General features: G+C 47.9%; 2 protein-coding genes across 4 annotated transcripts in view; both read right to left on the reverse strand.

Annotated features, from left to right (window-relative positions):
* LOC143793496 (uncharacterized) overlaps positions 1-21552 on the reverse strand; it is a 606170-nt gene that overhangs the window by 63468 nt on the left and 521150 nt on the right. The window lies entirely within an intron of this gene.
* The window catches only part of LOC143793530 (uncharacterized), an 81460-nt gene that overhangs the window by 8818 nt on the left and 51090 nt on the right, over positions 1-21552 (reverse strand). The window contains exons 1-4 of one of the 2 annotated variants that reach the window (XM_077280580.1): positions 8024-8141; positions 1576-1722; positions 1081-1260; positions 137-260 (exon numbers count right to left, since the gene is read on the reverse strand). In XM_077280580.1, the coding sequence (XP_077136695.1) occupies positions 137-260; positions 1081-1260; positions 1576-1665 (394 nt within the window). In that variant the 5' untranslated portion in view covers positions 1666-1722; positions 8024-8141. Of the gene's footprint in view, positions 1-136; positions 261-1080; positions 1261-1575; positions 1723-8023; positions 8142-21552 lie in introns of those variants that run through there. The other variant, XM_077280581.1, reaches the window with a different exon arrangement.

The following is a 21552-nucleotide window of genomic DNA, read 5'->3' on the forward strand; positions in this document are numbered from 1 at the left end:
TTATTGTAAATAAGACGATTGTTTTATATTTTTTCACTCGAGATTTTTTTATACTTCCAAACACTTTTTTTTTTCAATGTTTAACAGCAGAGATCAAATAAAGCAAATATTTATATAGAAATGTGTCACTTCTCACCTCGTGGTGTAAGAGGCCGGAGCTCCTCCATCATCACGTCCTGGTACCGATCCTGGTGTCCTTCTAGATACTCCCACTCCTCCATGGAGAGATAGACAGCGACGTCCTGACACCTTATAGGAACCTGACAACAACCACACCGTCATCACCCAGAATCCTCCAGTGCTGTATAATGTCCCAGCAGTCACCTCTCCGCTCATCACCCAGAATCCTCCAGTGCTGTATAATGTCCCAGCAGTCACCTCTCCGCTCATCACCCAGAATCCTCCAGTGCTGTATAATGTCCCAGCAGTCACCTCTCCGCTCATCACCCAGAATCCTCCAGTCCTGTATAATTTCCCAGCAGTCACCTCTCCGCTCATCACCCAAAATCCTCCAGTCCTGTATAATGTCCCAGCAGTCACCTCTCCGCTCATCACCCAGAATCCTCCAGTGCTGTATAATGTCCCAGCAGTCACCTCTCCGCTCATCACCCAGAATCCTCCAGTGCTGTATAATGTCCCAGCAGTCACCTCTCCGCTCATCACCCAGAATCCTCCAGTGCTGTATAATGTCCCAGCAGTCACCTCTCCGCTCATCACCCAGAATCTTCCAGTGCTGTATAATGTCCCAGCAGTCACCTCTCCGCTCATCACCCAGAATCTTCCAGTGCTGTATAATGTCCCAGCAGTCACCTCTCCGCTCATCACCCAGAATCCTCCAGTGCTGTATAATGTCCCAGCAGTCACCTCTCCGGTCATCACCCAGAATCCTCCAGTGCTGTATAATGTCCCAGCAGTCACCTCTCCGCTCATCACCCAGAATCCTCCAGTGCTGTATAATGTCCCAGCAGTCACCTCTCTACTCATCACCCAGAATCCTCCAGTGCTGTATAATGTCCCAGCAGTCACCTCTCCACTCATCACCCAGAATCCTCCAGTGCTGTATAATGTCCCAGCAGTCACCTCTCCGCTCAGCAGCTCAATCATCTTGTTGCTGAGCTCCAGGATCTTCTTGTTCCTCTCATGTAGCAGGGAGTGCGGGGGAGGCTCTGTGATGGGGCCCGGGCTCCGCCCTCCTGACTCCTGGAGATGGATGATGGGAGTCACACCGTCCCCCGGTGTCTTCCTCACTAGTGTGTAATCCTGTGTATGGAGAGAGACACTTAGGGAGAAGATTCCTTCCGACTCCAGATCTGACAATCAGTAGAAATCCCGGGATCAATAACCGTCTCCAGTAATCTGGGGCCATAACCGGGAATATTATTCCCCTCCGGACAGACATCCCGGCCCCTCCACAGCTCTTATAGGGAATCCCCATGACAACTCCTCCGGGCAGAGAGCTCCACACAATCACTGCTCTTACAGGAAAGAATCCTTCTCTCTATTCTGGATTTCCTCCTCCCGATGTCGGACTTGTCACAGAACACAATAAAGCTGATAGAAATGTAGAGGAGTTACCTCTCCGCTCAGCAGGGAGACGATCTCCAGGGCCAAGTGGAATAATCTTCTGGTGGTCTCATCCCTGTCCTCGTCCATCCTCGGGGTCATTCAGGAGGAGGAGGGATGAGCACTGGATCAGCTGGAGGGATCTCGTCCTGCCGGCGTCTTCATGATGAACGAGATGGAAATCACAGGGGACAATATAACATGAAATCCAACATGGAAGTCACTGAGCATCGAGAGGAGCAGGTCCTCCGAGCCGTCACCACATGGATTATAGGAGGATTCACAACACGGACATTTGTGTCATAGTCACAGGATAACCCATAGATCTGGTTTCCCTCTGGGTGCTGATATGTTTCTACACTTGCTGTAGAAGTGACTTGCGTTTATTTGTTAAAAAAAGGAAATTTGGCAAAAATTTAGAAAATTTTGCAATTTTCCAAATTTGAATTTTCATGCCCTTAAATCACAGAGATATGTCAAACAAAATACTTAATAAGTAACATTTCCCACATGTCTACTTTACATCAGCACAATTTTGGAACAAAATTTTTTTGTGTTCGGAAGTTATAAGGGCTAAAAGTTGACCAGTGATTTCTCATTTTTACAACACCATTTACAAAACCATTTTTGTTTCTTTAGGCACCACATCACATTTAAAGGGAACCTGTCACCCCCAAAATCGTATGAGCTAAGCCCACCAGCATCAGGGGCTTATCTCCAGCATTCTGTAATGCATTCTGTAATGCTGTAGATAAGCCCCCGATGTATCCTGAAAGATGAGAAAAAGAGGTTACATTATACTCACCCAGGGGCGGTCCCGCTGTAGTCCGGTCCGATGGGCGCCGGCGTCCGTTCCGGGGCCTCCCATCTGCTTACGATGACATCCTCTTCTTGACTTCTGGCTGCTGGTCCGGCGCAGGTGTACTTTATCTCCCTGTTGAGGGCAGAGCAAAGTACTGCAGTGTGCAGGCGCCGAAATAGGTCAGAGAGGCCCGACACCTGCGCACTGCAGTACTTTGCTCTCCTCAACAGGGCAGACAAAGTACACCTGAGCCGGAGCCGCAGCGTGAAGACAAGAAGAGGACATCATCCTATGAAGATGGGAGGACCCAGACTGGACCGCGATGCCCATCGTACCGGGACCGCCCCTGGGTGAGTATAATCTAACCTCTTTTTCTCACCTTTCAGGATACATCGGTGGCTTATCTACAGCATTACAGAATGCATTAAAAGAATGCTGTAGATAAACCCCTGATGCCGGTGGGCTTAGCTCATCTTCTATTTTGGGGGTGACAGGTTCCCTTTAAAGTCCCATTGAGGGGCCTATATGATAGAAAATACCCCAAAGTGTCTCTATTCTAAAAACTGCACCCCTCAAGGTGGTCAAAACCACATTTAAGAAGTTCATTAACCCTTCAGGTGCTTCACAGGAATATTTGAATGTGGAAAAAATGTGTGATGAGCACCTTGAACCCCCAGGGGCTTCACAAAAACTTATAACATTGAGCCGTGAAATTAATAAAATCACATTTTCCTCACAAAAATGTTATTTTAGCCCCAAATTTTGCATTTTCAAAAGGGTAAGAGGAAAAATTGCACCATACAATTTGTAGTGCAATTTCTCCTGACTACACCGATACCCCATTTGTGGGGGAATACTACTTTTAAGGCACAGTGCAAAGCTCATAAGGGAAGAGGCGGAATTTTGGAGTTCAGATTTTGCTGGAATGGTTTGAGGGTGCCATGTCACATTGTGAGTAAAAATGGCACCAAAATTTGTCCCATCATTTCAACTGAATGTGGCAATACCCCATCTGTGGATGTACAGTACTACTTAGCCATATGGAGAGACTCAGGGGGGACGGAGCGCGCAGATTTTCCTAGAGTAGTTTGTGGACTCCTTATACTAAACCCCTAATTGCTAGAAGAGGATAATCCCCCCTAAAGTTACCCCATTTGTTAAATTATACCCCTTGGGGAATATACAGTGCCTTGTGAAAGTATTCGGCTCCCTGGAACTTTTCAACCTTTTCCCACATATCATGCTTCAAACATAAAGATACCAAATGGAAATTTTTGGTGAAGAATCAACAACAAGTGGAACACAATTGTGAAGTTGAACGAAATGTATTGGTTATTTACATTTTTTGTGGATATTCAAAAACTGAAAAGTGGGGCGTGCAATATTATTCGGCCCCTTTACTTTCAGTGCAGAAGTTCATTGCGGATCTCTGAATGATCCAATGTTGTCCTAAATGCCTAATGATGATAAATATAATCCACCTGTGTGTAATCAAGTCTCCGTATAAATGCACCTGCTCTGTGATAGTCTCAGGGTATGTGCACACGTTCAAACCCTACACAGAAATAATGCACAGAAAGGGATACTATCAGAAAGTTACTTTATTGGAAAACCACAATATTAAAGGTTACAATCATAGAATAAAGGGAATACTCTGAAAAGTGACAGCTACACCAGAGCCGCAGGTGAGAGGATAATAGCAAGCTATAATCAGAAAGAAAACCGTCCTTACAAAAAAAGCAAGTGTGCTAATGATCCATGAGGTTACTAACACTCAGCTGGTACAGAGCATCCAGCAGGCACATACAAGCAGAATACAGGACAATAAATAACATTGTTAAAGCATAATTACCTCAGACCTGCGGCGCCACCCCTACGCGCGTTTCGGCTTGCGTGCCTTCTTCCGGGGGCACACGTGCACATTCTCTACGGATCCGCAGCGTTTTTTTGCAGTGCAGAAACGTTGCAGATCCACAATTGATTTACAGTACAATGTAAATCAATGAGAAAAAAAAATGCTGTGCACACTTTGCGGAAAATCCGCTGCGGAAACACTGCGGTTTAAAAGAAGTAGCATGTCACTTCTTTTTTTGTGAATCTGCAGCGTTTTTGTACCCATTCCATTATAGAAAACCGCAGGTGTAAAAAATGCAGCAAATCCGCAAGAAAACCTCAGTAAAAACGCACAAAAAACCGCTGCGGAACCGCACAAAAAACCGCAGGTGCGTTTTCTGCCAGGAGAGACAGAATCCGCACCAGAAATTCCTAAGCCTAATCCGCAACGTGTGCACATAGCCTCAGGGTTCTGTCTGAAGCACATAAAGCATCATGAAGACCAAGAAACACAACAGGCAGGTCCGTGATACTGTTGTGGAGAAGTTTAAAGCCGGATTTGGATACAAAATGATTTCCAAAACTTTAAACATCCCACGGAGCACTGTGCAAGCGATCATATTGAAATGGAAGGAGTATCATATCACTGCAAATCTACAAAGACCCGGCCGTCCCTCTAAACTTTCATCTCAAACAAGGAGAAGACTGATCAGAGATGCAGCCAAGAGGCCCATGATCACTCTGGATGATCTGCAGAGATCTACAGCGGACAGTCTGTCCATAGGACAACAATCAGTCATTCACTGCACAAATCTGGCCTTTATGGAAGAGTGGCAAGAAGAAAGCCATTTCTCAAAGATATCCATAAAAAGTGTTGTTTAAAGTTTTCAACAAGCCACCTGGGAGACACACCAACATGTGGAAGAAGGTGCTCTGGTCAGAGGAAACCAAAATCAAACTTTTTGGCAACAATGCCAAACGATATGTTTGTCATAAAGACATCACAGCTCATCACCCTGAACACACCATCCCCACTGTCAAACATGGCGGTGGCAGCATCATGGTTTGGGCATGCTTTTCTTCAGCAGGGACAGAGAAGATGGTTAAAATTGATGGGAAGATGGATGGAGCCAAATACAAGACGATTCTTGAAGAAAACCTGTTGGAGTCTGTAAAAGACCAGAGACTGGGACAGAGATTTGTCTTCCAACAAGACAATGATCCCAAACATAAAGCAAAATCTACAATGGAATGGTTCACAAATAAACGTATCCAGGTGTTAGAATGGTCAAGTCAGAATCCAGACCTCAATCCATTCGAAAATCTGTGGAAAGAGCTGAAAACTGCTGTTCACAAACGATCTCCATCAAACCTCACTGAGCTCGAGCTGTTTGCCAAGGAAGAATGGGCAAGAATTTCAGTCTCTCCATGTACAAAACTGATAGAGACAAACCCCAAGCGATCTGTAATCGCAGCAAAAGGTGGTGCAACAAAGTATTATGTTAAAGGGGCCGAATAATATTGCACGCCCCACTTTTCAGTTTATAATTTCCACAAAAATTTAAAATAACCAGTAAATTTCATTCAACTTCACAATTGTGTTCCACTTGTTGTTGATTCTTCACCAAAAATTTACATTTGGTATCTTTATGTTTGAAGCATAATATGTGGGAAAAGGTTGCAAAGTTCAAGGGGGCCGAAAACTTTTGCAAGGCACTGTATGTACAGATGTAGTGACAACTTTGACTCTATGGGTATTTTCCAGAAACAAGCAACAATAAATATTGCCAAGGGAAAATTTCAAACCGCCATTGTAGTGACCAGTACGCTGTAGTGACCAACTTGTGCTTCTGGAGACACACCTGTAAGTTAGGCGGGCTCTCATAGCTTCAGAAATGCCAAACATGTGGGGGCTATATGTGGTTTACACTTTGGGGCTCAGAAGGGAGAGGGCATTTAGATTTGGGAGCGGAGAAGTTGCTGAATTTCATTTTAGAGGGTGAAGAACCATTTCGATTTTCCAGATCCTTTGTGCTACCAGTAAGGTGGAAGCCCCCTATATTTCCGTTATCAGATGACATACCTGAGTGGGGACTTGCTTTTTTGTGTGGATTGAGTTGAATCTTTTATTGGGAACATTTTACATAACGTTTGGGATCACATTTATCCAGCGCTCTATGCTGAGCACTTACTTTTGGGTTTCCATCTAAATCTGAGTTACATGATTCAGATGAAACCCCCGATTGCTCCATTCACAATAATAAGGCAGCAGAATTACTCTGGACTCCGTCAGGTCTCTGTTCAGCGCTGTACTTCTTTTCAGAAGTGCACAAAACTGTGGCCAACGGCACTTTTATGCAATCCTAAAAAGACGGGCACTGCCTGATCACTGGTCTGACGGTGTCCACAGTGCCTCATTATAGGGAATCTTCCGCCAGAGGTTAAATCTTAATCACATATTTCAGAGATTAACACAGAAACCCTGGTGTAAGTGCTCAGCACAGAGTGCAGAATAAATGTGTGTTAATCAGCAGGTACTGGTCCTGGCTGTTACCGCAGGAGCTTGACTATCAACTGCGCCGAGCTCCTGCGGTGATTGTGCAGGGAAATGCTGATGTTTCAGCACTTCCTGGCAATCACATACTTTGATCAGTAAGTCGACTGACTGACCAATCAAAGCAATCAGAGTGCAGGGACTGCTAAAAATGGGTCTGTGCATCTTTGGCATCTTCCTTTTCTTTCATTAAAAATAATTTACTTATTGTAAAACCTCTCTCCTGTTCGTCATTGGAGAATTCTCTAGTTTTCATAAAAGCCGAAAGGGAGATAAAACAAGAAGTGCAGTCAGTTCTGAGAAGAGGCTCCTGGTGGAAAGCGCTCCAATCCGGAGGCTGCAAAACGAAAAAAAAAATATTCAAAAACAGATTGAGGAAAAGAGAAAGAAGAAGCTTCCCGCACCAATTCCGCAGGAAACCTGGTGGTGTTTGCAGCCTTCTGATTGGACGGTGCCCGGTTTGGAGCGGTTTCCTCTAGAGCCGCGTCTGACAACTCGCGGCACTTTCTTTTTTCACATTCTCAAACCTGAAATGGGGGGAAAAAAAAGCTCAAAACCCTGAACATGTGAACAGCAACGTGATATTTTACAATGGACGAGACCTGGAAGAGTCTTGTAAGGGTTTATGAGGCGGCAGCTCTGCAGAGGAGCGGAGGCTCCCAGTGCCGGGTGGTGATAGCACGTTTACAGCTTCTCACCGCTGAGCGGCCGCCTCAGGCACGGGGTGAGGTGGCCTGTCACCATGGACTGTCCGCGGCCGTCACTGCGCCTCCTTCTCATCACTTATCCACACAAGAAGAAATACCAGCGATTCTGACGGGGGTCATTCATATTCTGTCACCCGAGAGGAGAAATATAAGAATAACATCACAGCTGTGATTCATCCGGAGGAGGCCGGACACTGTGGTAACTACACCGCCAGCAGAGGACGGTCACCATGGTAACTACACCCCCAGCAGAGGTCGGACACTGTGGTAACTAGCAGAGGACGGTCACCGTGGTAACATCACCCCCAGCAGAGGTCAGACACCGCTGTAACTACACCGCCAGCAGAGGTCGGACACTGTGGTAACTACACCCCCAGCAGGGCCGTGAGATGAGGAGCAGACGCTGCACATCCCCCATACAATGCTGCCCGTCCCCAACACTGAGGAGCCGCAGTCACATGGAGCAGGAGCCTCCACAGGAACAGCTCTGATCTCACCCCACACTCTCCTCTCACAGATTTACCACAAGCACCAAAACTCCACCAAACCCTCCTGTAATCTCACCGGAATGGCGGGAAATCTGCTGCTGGCTGACACCAGAGAACACGAGCTGCACACAACCAGGACGGAGCTGCTGCACTGAGAGCTGAAGGACCTGTGGTGACGTCACCGTCATGTGATCAGGGGGCGGAGTTCTTGCAGCAGCTATATATATTCGGGCTCTTGCTCTGACAGTCAGTCGTCGTCACCTCTCCTGTGAAGTCCAGCACCAAGAGCAGGGGTGAACCTAGCCTTTCTGCTGCCTGAGGCGAACTGCAAAACGGCGCCCCCCCCACGTAGTAAAATCAGTACAAATAAATCTGGTTTACTCTTTACGCGCCTAAGCTGTCGCATGTTGTATAGTGTATGTGCACACAGTGTAGACGAGTCCGGCTCTGCTACATCTGGGTGCCTGACATCTAGATGCAGTAAAGAATAGTAATAACGGTCCTAGGAGCGCTGGAAATGAGACCAAAACAAAGATTTTAGTGTGGAACCACAACGCGTTTCAACGGTTAAACCGTCTTCATCAGGTGGAAGTTTATTAATGGAGAGCAGGAAGGGGTATTTAAACAAATAGCAACCAGTAAAATTCACAGTCAGCAGGTCACATGATAAGAACAAGTCACATGATAAAATAGTAAGGTCACATGGTAAAAACACAATAGGAACAAATTATGTATATATAAAAACAGATTAAATAAAGCCCCTAACCTGATTAAAATATAAAACATGATAAAAAGCAGAAATAAGACAACATATAATAAAATGACACTATAAAAACGACTTAAAAACAGAGAGATCACTTGTTAACCCTTTCAATGGTAAGATTTAACCCTTCAGGCGCCAGAGTCCCCAACTTAAAAATCCAGAAACTTTCCCTATTAATCAAGCTCCCATACCGATCCGATACATTGTCTGGTAAAAAATCTATAATCGTTAGTTTAAGAGATTCTAAATTTTTTTGGTGCTTGGTTAAAAAATGCTTTGATAGGCTATGCAACATAAAACCATTCCTAATATTATGGCGATGCTTGTTCAGTGTTGCGTGCATGGTCTGTATAGTCCGTCCATCGTATTGGAGCCCACATCCGCATTCTATTAGATATACTACAAAGGAGGATTGACAGGTAACATGGTAGTTAATTCTGTCATTAATATTAGTAGTATTGGATGTGAATTCTTTAACACCATTGCCCTCAATCAAGAAGTGTCTCTGTACCATAAGTTTCCTAATAAAATCATTCAAATCCAAATAAAGTCTAAAAGCATTAAGGGGCGAGTCTGGACAGAAGGATAGACCACGTTCAAGCAGTGACCTTTCATCGTTATTGAGACTATAGCCTGATAAATTGAAGATGCTTCTTACTTCAGTAGTGGATTTAGGGGGAGCCCAAAGGTTTTTGGGGGATTTTCCCTTGCCCCTACATCCTCGTGCTCCCAATATGAATGTATACAGAAAATTAAAAGTAAAACTAGTAGGAGTGCTAAATCCATGACCTCTGAATTTGCCAAGTGGAGCTTGGTTACAACTTTTAATCACTCTCATGCTACTATCCAAAGACTTTTGAAAAAATATTGGTTCATATTGGAAGGTGACCCTATATTCTCGGGTCACATCCCTACCCACCCCAAAATAATTTATAGGCGGAATCGCACACTCCGCAACCTAGTTGCACCCAGCAATACAGTTATTAGCCCCAGTGCCATATCCGCAACCCAGCTAACAAAAAATCCCGGCTGTTTTGCTTGCAGAGCTGCAAAATGTCTATGTTGTAACTCCATCAGAAATGGTGTTAAAGAATTCATATCCAATACTACTAATATTAATTACAGAATTAACTACCATGTTAGGGCAGTCTCACACGTCCAGATAATTCCGGTACCGGAAACAATCGGTACCGGAATTATCCGTGTCCGTGTGCCCCTACGTTTCTGGTGTACATCAGTGTGGCACACTTGCGGCACACGTGTGCCGCCCATGTGCCCACTGGGTACCACACGCACCGTGCTGGGTACCACACGTACCAGCATCTGGTGCTGAAGCTGCGATTCATATCTTCTCTCCAGCAGCGTTTGCTGCAGACAAGATATGAATAATAGTGTTTAAAATAAAGATCTATGTGTCCACCGCCCTCCCACCCCCTGTGCGCCCCCCCCCACTGTCCTGAAAATACTTACCCGCCTCCCTCGCTGCTTCCTGGTCTGGCCGCGGCTTCTACTGTATGCGGTCACATGGGGCCGCTCATTTACACTCATGAATAGGCGGCTCCACCCCTATTGGAGGTGGAGCCACCTATTCATGAGTGTAATCGGCGGCCCCACGTGACCGCATACAGTAGAGAAGCCGCGGCCAGACCAGGAAGAAGCTACAGCCAACGAGGGAGCGGGTGAGTATTTTCAGGACAGCGGGGGGCGCACAGGGGGTGGGGGGGCGGCGGACACATAGATCTGTCTTTTAAACACTATTATTCATATCTTCTCTGCAGCAAACGCTGCTGGAGAGAAGATATGAATCGCGGCTTCAGCACCATGTGGGGGGGACAGCGCTTACTGTAGTGCTGTCTCCTGCACGCAAACGGACTGCAGACGGAGAACGTCCGTGTGCGGTCAGTGTTTTACACGGACCCATTGACTTTAATGGGTCCGTGTAAAACGTGCGCTCCCACGAACACTGACATGTCTCCGTGTTTGGCACACGGAGACACGGTCCGCAAAAAATCAATGACATCTGCACAGATGCATTGATTTTAATGGGTCTACGTGTGTCAGTGTCTCCGGTACGTGAGGAAACTGTCACCTCACGTACTGGAGACACTGACGTGTGAAACCGGCCTTAACTGTCAATCCTCCTTTGTAGTATATCTAATAGAATGCAGATGTGGGCTCCAATACGTTGGACGGACTATACAGACCATGCACGCAACACTGAACAAGCATCGCCATAATATTAGGAATGGTTTTATGTTGCATAGCCTATCAAAGCATTTTTTAACCAAGCACCAAAAAAATTTAGAATCTCTTAAACTAACGATTATAGATTTTATACCAGACAATGTATCTGATCGGTATGGGAACTTGATTAATAGGGAAAGTTTCTGGATTTTTAAGTTGGGGACTCTGGCGCCTGAAGGGTTAAATCTTACCATTGAAAGGGTTAACAAGTGATCTCTCTGTTTTTAAGTCGTTTTTATAGTGTCATTTTATTATATGTTGTCTTATTTCTGCTTTTTATCATGTTTTTTATTTTAATCAGGTTAGGGGCTTTATTTAATCTGTTTTTATATATACATAATTTTGTTCCTATTGTGTTTTTACCATGTGACCTTACTATTTTATCATGTGACTTGTTCTTATCATGTGACCTGCTGACTTTGAATTTTATTGGTTGCTATTTGTTTAAATACCCCTTCCTGCTCTCCATTAATAAACTTCAACCTGATGAAGACGGTTTAACCGTTCAAACGCGTTGTGGTTCAACACTAAAATCTTTGTTTTGGTCTCATTTCCAGCGCTCCTAGGACCGTTAATACTATTCTTTACTGCATTTTGTATCCTCCTAGAAGGTTAACGGCTGGAGCTGCGGTGGACACTTTGCTTTTAATTTTAACTGTGACCCTCACAGCGCTCCCCAGTGACCGCTTTCTTTTCCCTTGAATTTCATTGACATCTAGATGTAGCAGAGCCGGTACATGATCACCGGAGATGTAGCAGAGCCGGTACATGATCACCGGAGATGTAGCAGAGCTGGTAGATGATCGCCGGAGATAACTTCAGCAATCACCTACACTACAGCGTTCTCACAATCTGCTGATCAGCAGTTTGTGAGAACCAGACTAGTGCCCGGAGATAAGTCCCGGTCACGTGCACGGCAGTTCTCGCAATAAGTTATCGTGAGAACTGCAGTGGATGAGGGACTTCCGGCGGCGGGACAGGTAAGCCGGCAGACATGCGTAGTAAGCTGCATTTACGCAGTTTCTACGCACGTGACTAATCATTAGATGCGATTTTATTGCATCTAATGAAAGTCTATGGTACATTTACGGTGCGTCGCCGCATTGTAAACAGACATGCTGCGTTCTGAAAAGATGCGCCGCATGTCCGTTTACGTGGGTCTGCCGCCTGCGTGTTTTACCGCATAGTGGAGACAGGATTTCATGAAATCCCCTCCACTATGCTGTAACATTTGGACGTTGTGTGTTTTACGCTGCGGCTCTACGCAGCGTCAAACACACAGCGTTTCCTGAACGTGGAAACATACCCTTAGGCCAGTGTCACACTGGCGTTTTAAACGGCTGAGTGCAATGCGATAAAAAATCGCATTGCACTCGGACCAATGGTAACATATGGGGCAGCTCCCAGCAGCCGACTTTTTGTCGGACGTTTTCTTCGGTCCGAGACAATCGCAGCATGCTGCGATTGTCTTGGACCGAGGAAAACTCTGGGTTCACTCGCACCCATATAAGCCTATGGGTGCGAGTGAGACAGCGCACACCACTCAGATATCATCCGAGTGACGTGCGTTATAAGCGGACCCCGGCAATGGAGGAGATGGAGAAATTCATTTCTCCTCCTCCGCAGCTGCGCTCCGATCCTCCCTGTGCGAGAGAATCGGAGCACAGACGCATGACACTCGGCTCCTGCTCTGCTGCGAGCAGGAGCCGAGTGTCATTAGCATCTCGCATCCGATGTCGCTCGCATCGGATGCAATACGCCAGTGTGACGCCGGCCTAATACTTGCAGTCTGGGGGCACTTGAGGGTATGTGCACACGTTCAGTTTTTTTCTCGATAAAAACGCTATAAAAACTCATTAAAAACGCATACATATGCATCCTATCATTTAGAATGCATTCTGCAATTTTTGTGGACATGATGCGTTTTTTTCCGCAAAAACAGTAAAAAAAAGCAGCATGTTCATTAATTTTGCGTTTTTTTCGCGTTTTTCCTGCTATTCTATGCATTGGGAAAAAACGCATAAAAAACGCATCAAAAACGCAGTAAACTCGCATGCTGATTTCTGGCAGAAATGTCCGGTTTTTGTCAGGAAAATTTCTGCCAGAAATCCTGACTTGTGCACATAGCCTGAGGGTTAACAATAGGAAGCATTTACTTTCTTTTCCCATCCACCCTGTCCTGTGCATGTGCTTGTCTGCACCACTTCTCCAGTGCTCACAAACAGTCCACACACGGCTACCTCTCTCCTCCCACGAGTCACAGCCTGATAAGGCTACTTTCACACGTCGTGCACTGCAGGTCGCTATGCGTCGTTTTGTAGAAAAAATGCATCCTGCAAAAGTGCTTGCAGGATGCGTTTTTTCTCCATTGACTTGCATTAGCAACGCAGTGCGACGCATTGCCGCACGTCGCAACCGTCGTGCTGCGTAGGACCGTCGCCACCAAAAAACGTTGCATGTAACGCTTTTTGGTGCGTCGTCTGCAGCATTTCCGACCGCGCATGCGCAGCCGGAACTCCGCCCCCGCCTCCCCGCACCTCACAATGGGGCAGCGGATGCGTTGAAAAACAGCATCCGCTGCCCCCGTTGTGCGGCGCTTTCACTGCTAGCGTCGGTGCGCCGCAACGTCTCATAGCGACGTGCAGTGCACAACGCTAGTGTGAAAGTAGCCTTAGCTGCGCCTGCAGGCTCCAGCCAAGAAAGCAAAAAAAAAAACTCCGCTCACTTACGCTGCAGAGCCGACTCCTTTGATTCACAGCAGGGAGCCGGCTCTGTATCAGCTCGTTCACGAACGAGTCAATGACACTCACTAGCATGTGGGGGGTGGGGGTGGCGAATTATGTTTTTACAGTTACTTACTAGCCTGCTGGTTACTGCTCCAAGTCGGCCAGCAATGTGTGTGTCCGACTCCGAGTCCCAGCACAGCAGCCAGCAGGTCAGGAGACAGGGCACCGCTTCTGACTGCACCTCAGCCCAGCCGGGTGGTAACAGTGAGTCACCTCACCTGCCGCTGGGCACGCCGCACGTTACCTTGTTTGTGACACTGCACTGTCAGCAAGAGTCAGAGCAGGGATTGCAGGGAGAGTCGGCACCACGTATTCTAACTTCTGACTGCCGCTCTGCCACCCCCTGTCTTTAGGAATACTCTGCTGCTTGAGGCAAAGTATTCAACTCGCCTCATGGTAGCCGCGCCGTTGACCAAGAGGTTGCACTGCAATTGACTTTATTCCAAAATCTTCATCTCAAATCATAGAGAACCAACAATAGGAAAAATGGCAGGACTAGCAGGGGTCCAATACTCCGATTTACGCGTTTCAGGGCCAAATATGGCCGACAGCCGAGCTCACCTTCTAGATAAACTTATTAGCATCTGACAACCGGCAAATTTTAGGCCACGCCTCTGACCACACCCATTCATAATTAGTCACACCCATATCCACATCCCAACCACACCCATTTAGCACTGCTGGTCACACTGTTTCATATACAATAATTATAAACAAAAAAATATGGCCACACAGTGCTCCATACTTTATAATGACCGCACATGATGCTCCATACTGTATAATGGCCACACAGTGCTCCATACTGTATAATGACCGAACATGATGCTCCATACTGTATAATGATCGCACATGATGCTCCATTCTGTATAATGGCCACACATGATGCTCCATACTGTATAATGGCCACACATGAAGCTCCATACTGTATAATGACTGCACATGATGCTCCATACTGTATAATGGCCGCACAGTGCTCCATACTGTATAATGACCACACATGATGCTCCATACTGTATAATGACCGCAAATGATGCTCCATACTGTATCATATCTACACATGATGCTCCATACTGTATAATGGCCACACAGTGCTCCATACTGTATAATGACCACACATGATGCTCCATACTGTATAATGGCCACACAGTGCTCCATACTGAATAATGACCGCACATGACGTTCCATACTGTATAATGACCGTACATGATGCTCCATATTGTATAATGGCCACATATGATGCTCCATACTGTATAATGGCCACACATGATGCGCCATACTGTATAATGGCCACACATGATGCTCCATACTGTATAATGACTGCACATGATGCTCCATACTGTATAATGGCCACACAGTGCTCCATACTGTATAATGACTGCACATGATGCTCCATACTGTATAATGGCCACACAGTGCTCCATACTGTATAATGACCGCACATGATGCTCCATACTGTATAATGACCGTACATGATGCTCCATATTGTATAATGGCCACATATGATGCTCCATACTGTATATAATGACCGCACATGATGCTTCATACTGTATAATGACCGCACATGATGCTCCATACTGTATAATGGCCACACATGATGCTCCATACTGTATAATGGCCACACAGTGCTCCATACTGTATAATGACCGCACATGATGCTCCATTCTGTATAATGACTGTACATGATGCTCCATACTGTATAATGGCCACATATGATGCTCCATACTGTATAATGACTGCACATGATGCTCCATACTGTATAATGACTGCACATGATGCTTCATGCTGTATTTTGGCTGCACATGATGCTCCATACTGTATAATGACCCCACATGATGCTCCATACTGTATAATGACCGCACATGATGCTCCATACTGTATAATGGCCCCACATGATGCTCCATACTGTATAATGACCGCACATGATGCTCCATACTGAATATTGGCCGCACATGATACTTTGTACCGTATAATGGCCACACATAGCTACTCCTACACACGTGGCTGCGCTCCGTACACTTTGCACACATGGCTCCGCACACACGGCTCCGCTCCATACACCTCATACACACACGGCTCCACGCCAGACACCTCGTACACATTCAGCTCTGCTCCGTACACCTCGTACACATTCAGCTCCGCTCCATACACCTCATACACACACGGCTCCGCTCCATACACCTCATACACACACGGCTCTGCTCTGCACACCTAGTACACATTCAGCTCCGCTCCATACACCTCGTACACATTTAGCTCCATACACCTCATACACACACGGCTCCGCTCCGTACACCTCATACACACACGGCTCCGCTCCGTACACCTCGTACACACATGGCTCCACTCCATACACCTCGTACACACACGGCTCCGCTCCATACACCTCATACACATTTAGCTCCGCTCCATACACCTCATACACACACGGCTCCGCAAATACACCTCATTCACACACAGCTCCACTCCATACACCTCATACACACTCGGCTCCGCTCCATACACCTCGTACACATTCAGCTCCGCTCCATACACCTCGTACACACAAGGCTCTGCTCCATACACCTCATACACACACGGCTCCGCTCCATACACCTCATACACACACAGCTCCACTCCATACACCTCATACACACACGGCTCTGCTCCGTACACCTCGAACACATTCAGCTCCGCTCCGTACACCTCGTACACATTCAGCTCCGCTCCATACACCTCATACATACACTGCTCCGCTCCATACACCTCATACACACATGGCTCTGCTCCATACACCTCATACACACACGGCTCTGCTCTGTACACCTAGTACACATTCAGCTCCGCTCCATACACCTCGTACACACACGGCTCCGCTCTGTACACCTCGTACACACATGGCTCCGCTCCATACACCTTGTACACACACGGCTCCGTTCCATACACCTCATACACATTTAGCTCCGCTCCATACACCTCATACACACACGGCTCCACTCCATACACCTCATACACACTCGGCTCCGCTCCATACACCTCGTTCACATTCAGCTCCGCTCCATACAATTCATACACACACGGCTCCGCTCCATACACCTCATACACACACGGCTCTGCTCCATACACCTCGTACACATTCAGCTCCATTCCGTACACCTCGTACACATTCAGCTCCATACACCTCATACACACACGGCTCCGCTCCATACACCTCATACACACACGGCTCTGCTCTGCACACCTAGTACACATTCAGCTCCGCTCCATACACCTCGTACACATTTAGCTCCATACACCTCATACACACACGGCTCCGCTCCGTACACCTCATACACACACAGCTCCGCTCCGTACACCTCGTACACACATGGCTCCGCTCCATACACCTCGTACACACACACGGCTCCGCTCCATACACCTCATACACATTTAGCTCCGATCCATACACCTCATACCCACACGGCTCCGCAAATACACCTCATACACACAGGGCTCCGCTCCATACACCTCATACACACACGGCTCTGCTCCATACACCTCGTACACACACGGCTCCACTCCATTCACCTCATACACACTCGGCTCCGCTCCATACACCTCGTACACATTCAGCTCCGCTCCATACATCTCATACACACACGGCTCTGCTCCATACACCTCATACACACACGGCTCCGCTCCATACACCTCATACACACACAGCTCCGCTCCATACACCTCATACACACACGGCTCTGCTCCGTACACCTCGAACACATTCAGCTCCGCTCCGTACACCTCGTACACATTCAGCTCCGCTCCATACACCTCATACATACACGGCTCCGCTCCATACACCTCATACACACATGGCTCTGCTCCATACACCTCATACACACACGGCTCTGCTCTGTACACCTAGTACACATTCAGCTCCGCTCCATACACCTCGTACACATTTAGCTCCATACACCTCATACACACACGGCTCCGCTCCGTACACCTCGTACACACATGGCTCCGCTCCATACACCTCGTACACACACGGCTCTGCTCCATACACCTCATACACATTTAGCTCCGCTCCATACACCTCATACACACACGGCTCCGCTCCATACACCTCATACACACACGGCTCTGCTCCATACACCTCGTACACATTTAGCTCCGCTCCATACACCTCATACACACACGGCTCCACTCCATACACCTCATACACACTCGGCTCCACTCAATACACCTCGTACACATTCATCTCCGCTCCATACACCTCGTACACACACGGCTCCGCTCCATACACCTCATACACATTTAGCTCCGCTCCATACACCTCATACACACACGGCTCCGCAAATACACCTCATACACACACGGCTCCGCTCCATACACCTCATACACACATGGCTCTGCTCCATACACCTCGTACACATTTAGCTCTGCTCCATACACCTCGTACACAGACGGCTCCGCTCCATACACCTCATACACACACGGCTCCACTCCATACACCTCATACACACACGGTTCCAATCCGTACACCTCATACACACACGGCTGTGCTTCGTACACCTCGTACACATTCAGCTCTGCTCCGTACACCTCGTACACATTCAGCTATGCTCCATACACCTCATACACACACGGCTCTGCTCCATACACCTCGTACACATTCAACTCCGCTTCGAACACCTCGTACACAGTCAGCTCCGCTCCATACACCTCGTACACATTTAGCTCCGCTCCATACACCTCATACACACACGGCTCTGCTCCATACACCTCATACACACACGGCTCCGCTCCATACACCTCATACACACATGGCTCCGCTCCATACACCTCATACACACACGGCTCCGCTCCATACACCTAATACACACACGGCTCCGCTCCATACACCTTGTACACATTTAGGTCCGCTCCATACACCTCATACACACACGGCTCTGCTCCATACATGTCATACACACACGGCTCCGCTCCATACACCTCATACACACACGGCTCCGCTCCATACACCTCATACACACACGGCTCTGCTCCATACACCTAATACACACACGGCTCCGCTCCATACACCTTGTACACATTTAGCTCCGCTCCATACACCTCATACACACACAGCTCTGCTCCATACACGTCATACACACACGGCTCCGCTCCATACACCTCATACACACACAGCTCCGCTCCATACACCTCGTACACATTCAGCTCTGCTCCATACACCTCGTACACACAAGGCTCCGCTCCATACACCTCATACACACACGGCTCCGCTCCATACACCTCATACACACACTGCTCCGCTCCATACATCTCATATACACAAACGGTTCCACTCTGTACACCTCGTACACACACGGCTCTGCTCCATACACCTCATACACATTCAGCTCCGCTCCGTTCACCTCGTACACATTCAGCTCTACTCCATACACCTCATACACACACGGCTCTGCTCTGTACACCTTGTACACATTCAGCTCTGCTCCATACACCTCGTACACATTTAGCTCCATACACCTCATACACACACGGCTCCGCTGCGTACACCTCATACACACACGGCTCCGCTCCGTACACCTCGTACACACATGGCTCTGCTTCATACACCTCGTACACATTCAGCTCCGCACCATACACCTCGTACACACACGGCTCCGCTCCGTACACCTCATACACACACGGCTCTGCTCCATACACCTCATACACACACGGTTCCACTCCGTACACCTCATACACACACGGCTCTGGTCCGTACACCTCGTACACATTCAACTCCGCTCCATACACCTCGTACACATTCTGCTCTGCTCCATACACCTCGTACACACACGGCTCCGTTCCATACACCTCATACACACACGGCTCCGCTCCATACACCTCATACACACACTGCTCCGCTCCATACATCTCATACACAAACGGCTCCACTCTGTACACCTCGTACACACACGGCTCTGCTCCATACACCTCATACACATTCAGCTCCGCTCCGTTCACCTCGTACACATTCAGCTCTACTCCATACACCTCATACACACACGGCTCTGCTCTGTACACCTTGTACACATTCAGCTCTGCTCCATACACCTCGTACACATTTAGCTCCATACACCTCATACACACACGGATACGCTGCGTACACCTCATACACACACGGCTCCGCTCCGTACACCTCGTACACACATGGCTCTGCTTCATACACCTCGTACACATTCAGCTCCGCACCATACACCTCGTACACACACGGCTCCGCTCCGTACACCTCATACACACACGGCTCTGCTCCATACACCTCATACACACACGGTTCCACTCCGTACACCTCATACACACACGGCTCTGGTCCGTACACCTCGTACACATTCAACTCCGCTCCATACACCTCATACACTTTTAGCTCCGCTCCATACACCCCGTACACATTTAGCTACGCTCCATACACCTCATACACACACGGCTCCGCTCCATACACCTCATACACACACGGCTCCGCTCCATACATCTCGTACACATTTTGCTCCGCTCCATACACTTCATACACACACGGCTCCGCTCCATACACCTCATACACACACGGCTCCGCTCCATACACCTCGTACACATTTAGCTACGCTCCATACACCTCATACACACATGGCTCCTCTCCATACACCTCATACACACACGGCTCCGCTCCATACACCTCATACACACACGGCTCTGCTCCATACACCTCGTACACATTTTGCTCCGCTCCATACACTTCATACACACACGGCTCCGCTCCATATACCTCGTACACATTCAGCTCCGCTCCATACACCTCATACACACACGGCTCCACTCCATACACCTCATACACACACGGCTCTGCTCTGTACACCTTGTACACATTTAGCTCCATACACCTCATACACACACGGCTCTGCTCCATACACCTCATACACACGACTCCGCTCCATACACCTCATACACACACGGCTCCACTCCATACACCTCATACACACACGGCTCTGCTCCATACACCTCGTACACATTTTGCTCCGCTCCATACACTTCATACACACACGGCTCCGCTCCATATACCTCGTACACATTCAGCTCCGCTCCATACACCTCATACACACACGGCTCCACTCCATACACCTCATACACACACGGCTCTGCTCTGTACACCTCGTACACATTTAGCTCCATACACCTCATACACACACGGCTCTGCTCCATACACCTCATACACACGACTCCGCTCCATACACCTCATACACACACGGCTCTGCTCCATACACCTCATACACACACGGCTCCACTCCGTACACCTCGTACACACACGGCTCCGCTCCATACACCTCATACACATTCATCTCCGCTCCATACACCCCATACAAACACGGCTCCGCTCCATACACCTCGCACACACACGGCTCCGCTCCATACACCTCGTACACATTCAGCTCTGCTCCGTACACCTCGTACACACATGGCTTTGCTACATCCACACTGTACACCTCCTGACCCCACACAAGGCAGGTTACTTAGGTTACCTCATCTAGCAGCACCATGTGGCAAGTTGGCAACCAGCACAGCCGAGTCCTGCAATCCATGGAGGTCCCGATCACATGACCCCTGACTCCTCCCCTCCTGTGACCTCATCACAGGTCCTGTGCGCACAAAGGGGGCAGCCAATATGTGGTGTAAGGCTCTGTGGTGCAGAGATGACCGGCTGATACGTACTGCACTGCATACGGAGGGGTAAGGGGCATGGCTTAACACAAGAGGGCATGTTGGCTGCTTCTCCTGCTGTCTGCGGGAAGCAGAGCGTCCCGTGCTGGACAGTGGGGCAAAGGCTCAAAATCGGGACAGTCC

This window comes from Ranitomeya variabilis, chromosome 1 (genome assembly GCF_051348905.1).
Source record: "Ranitomeya variabilis isolate aRanVar5 chromosome 1, aRanVar5.hap1, whole genome shotgun sequence".
Taxonomy (NCBI): domain Eukaryota; kingdom Metazoa; phylum Chordata; class Amphibia; order Anura; family Dendrobatidae; genus Ranitomeya; species Ranitomeya variabilis.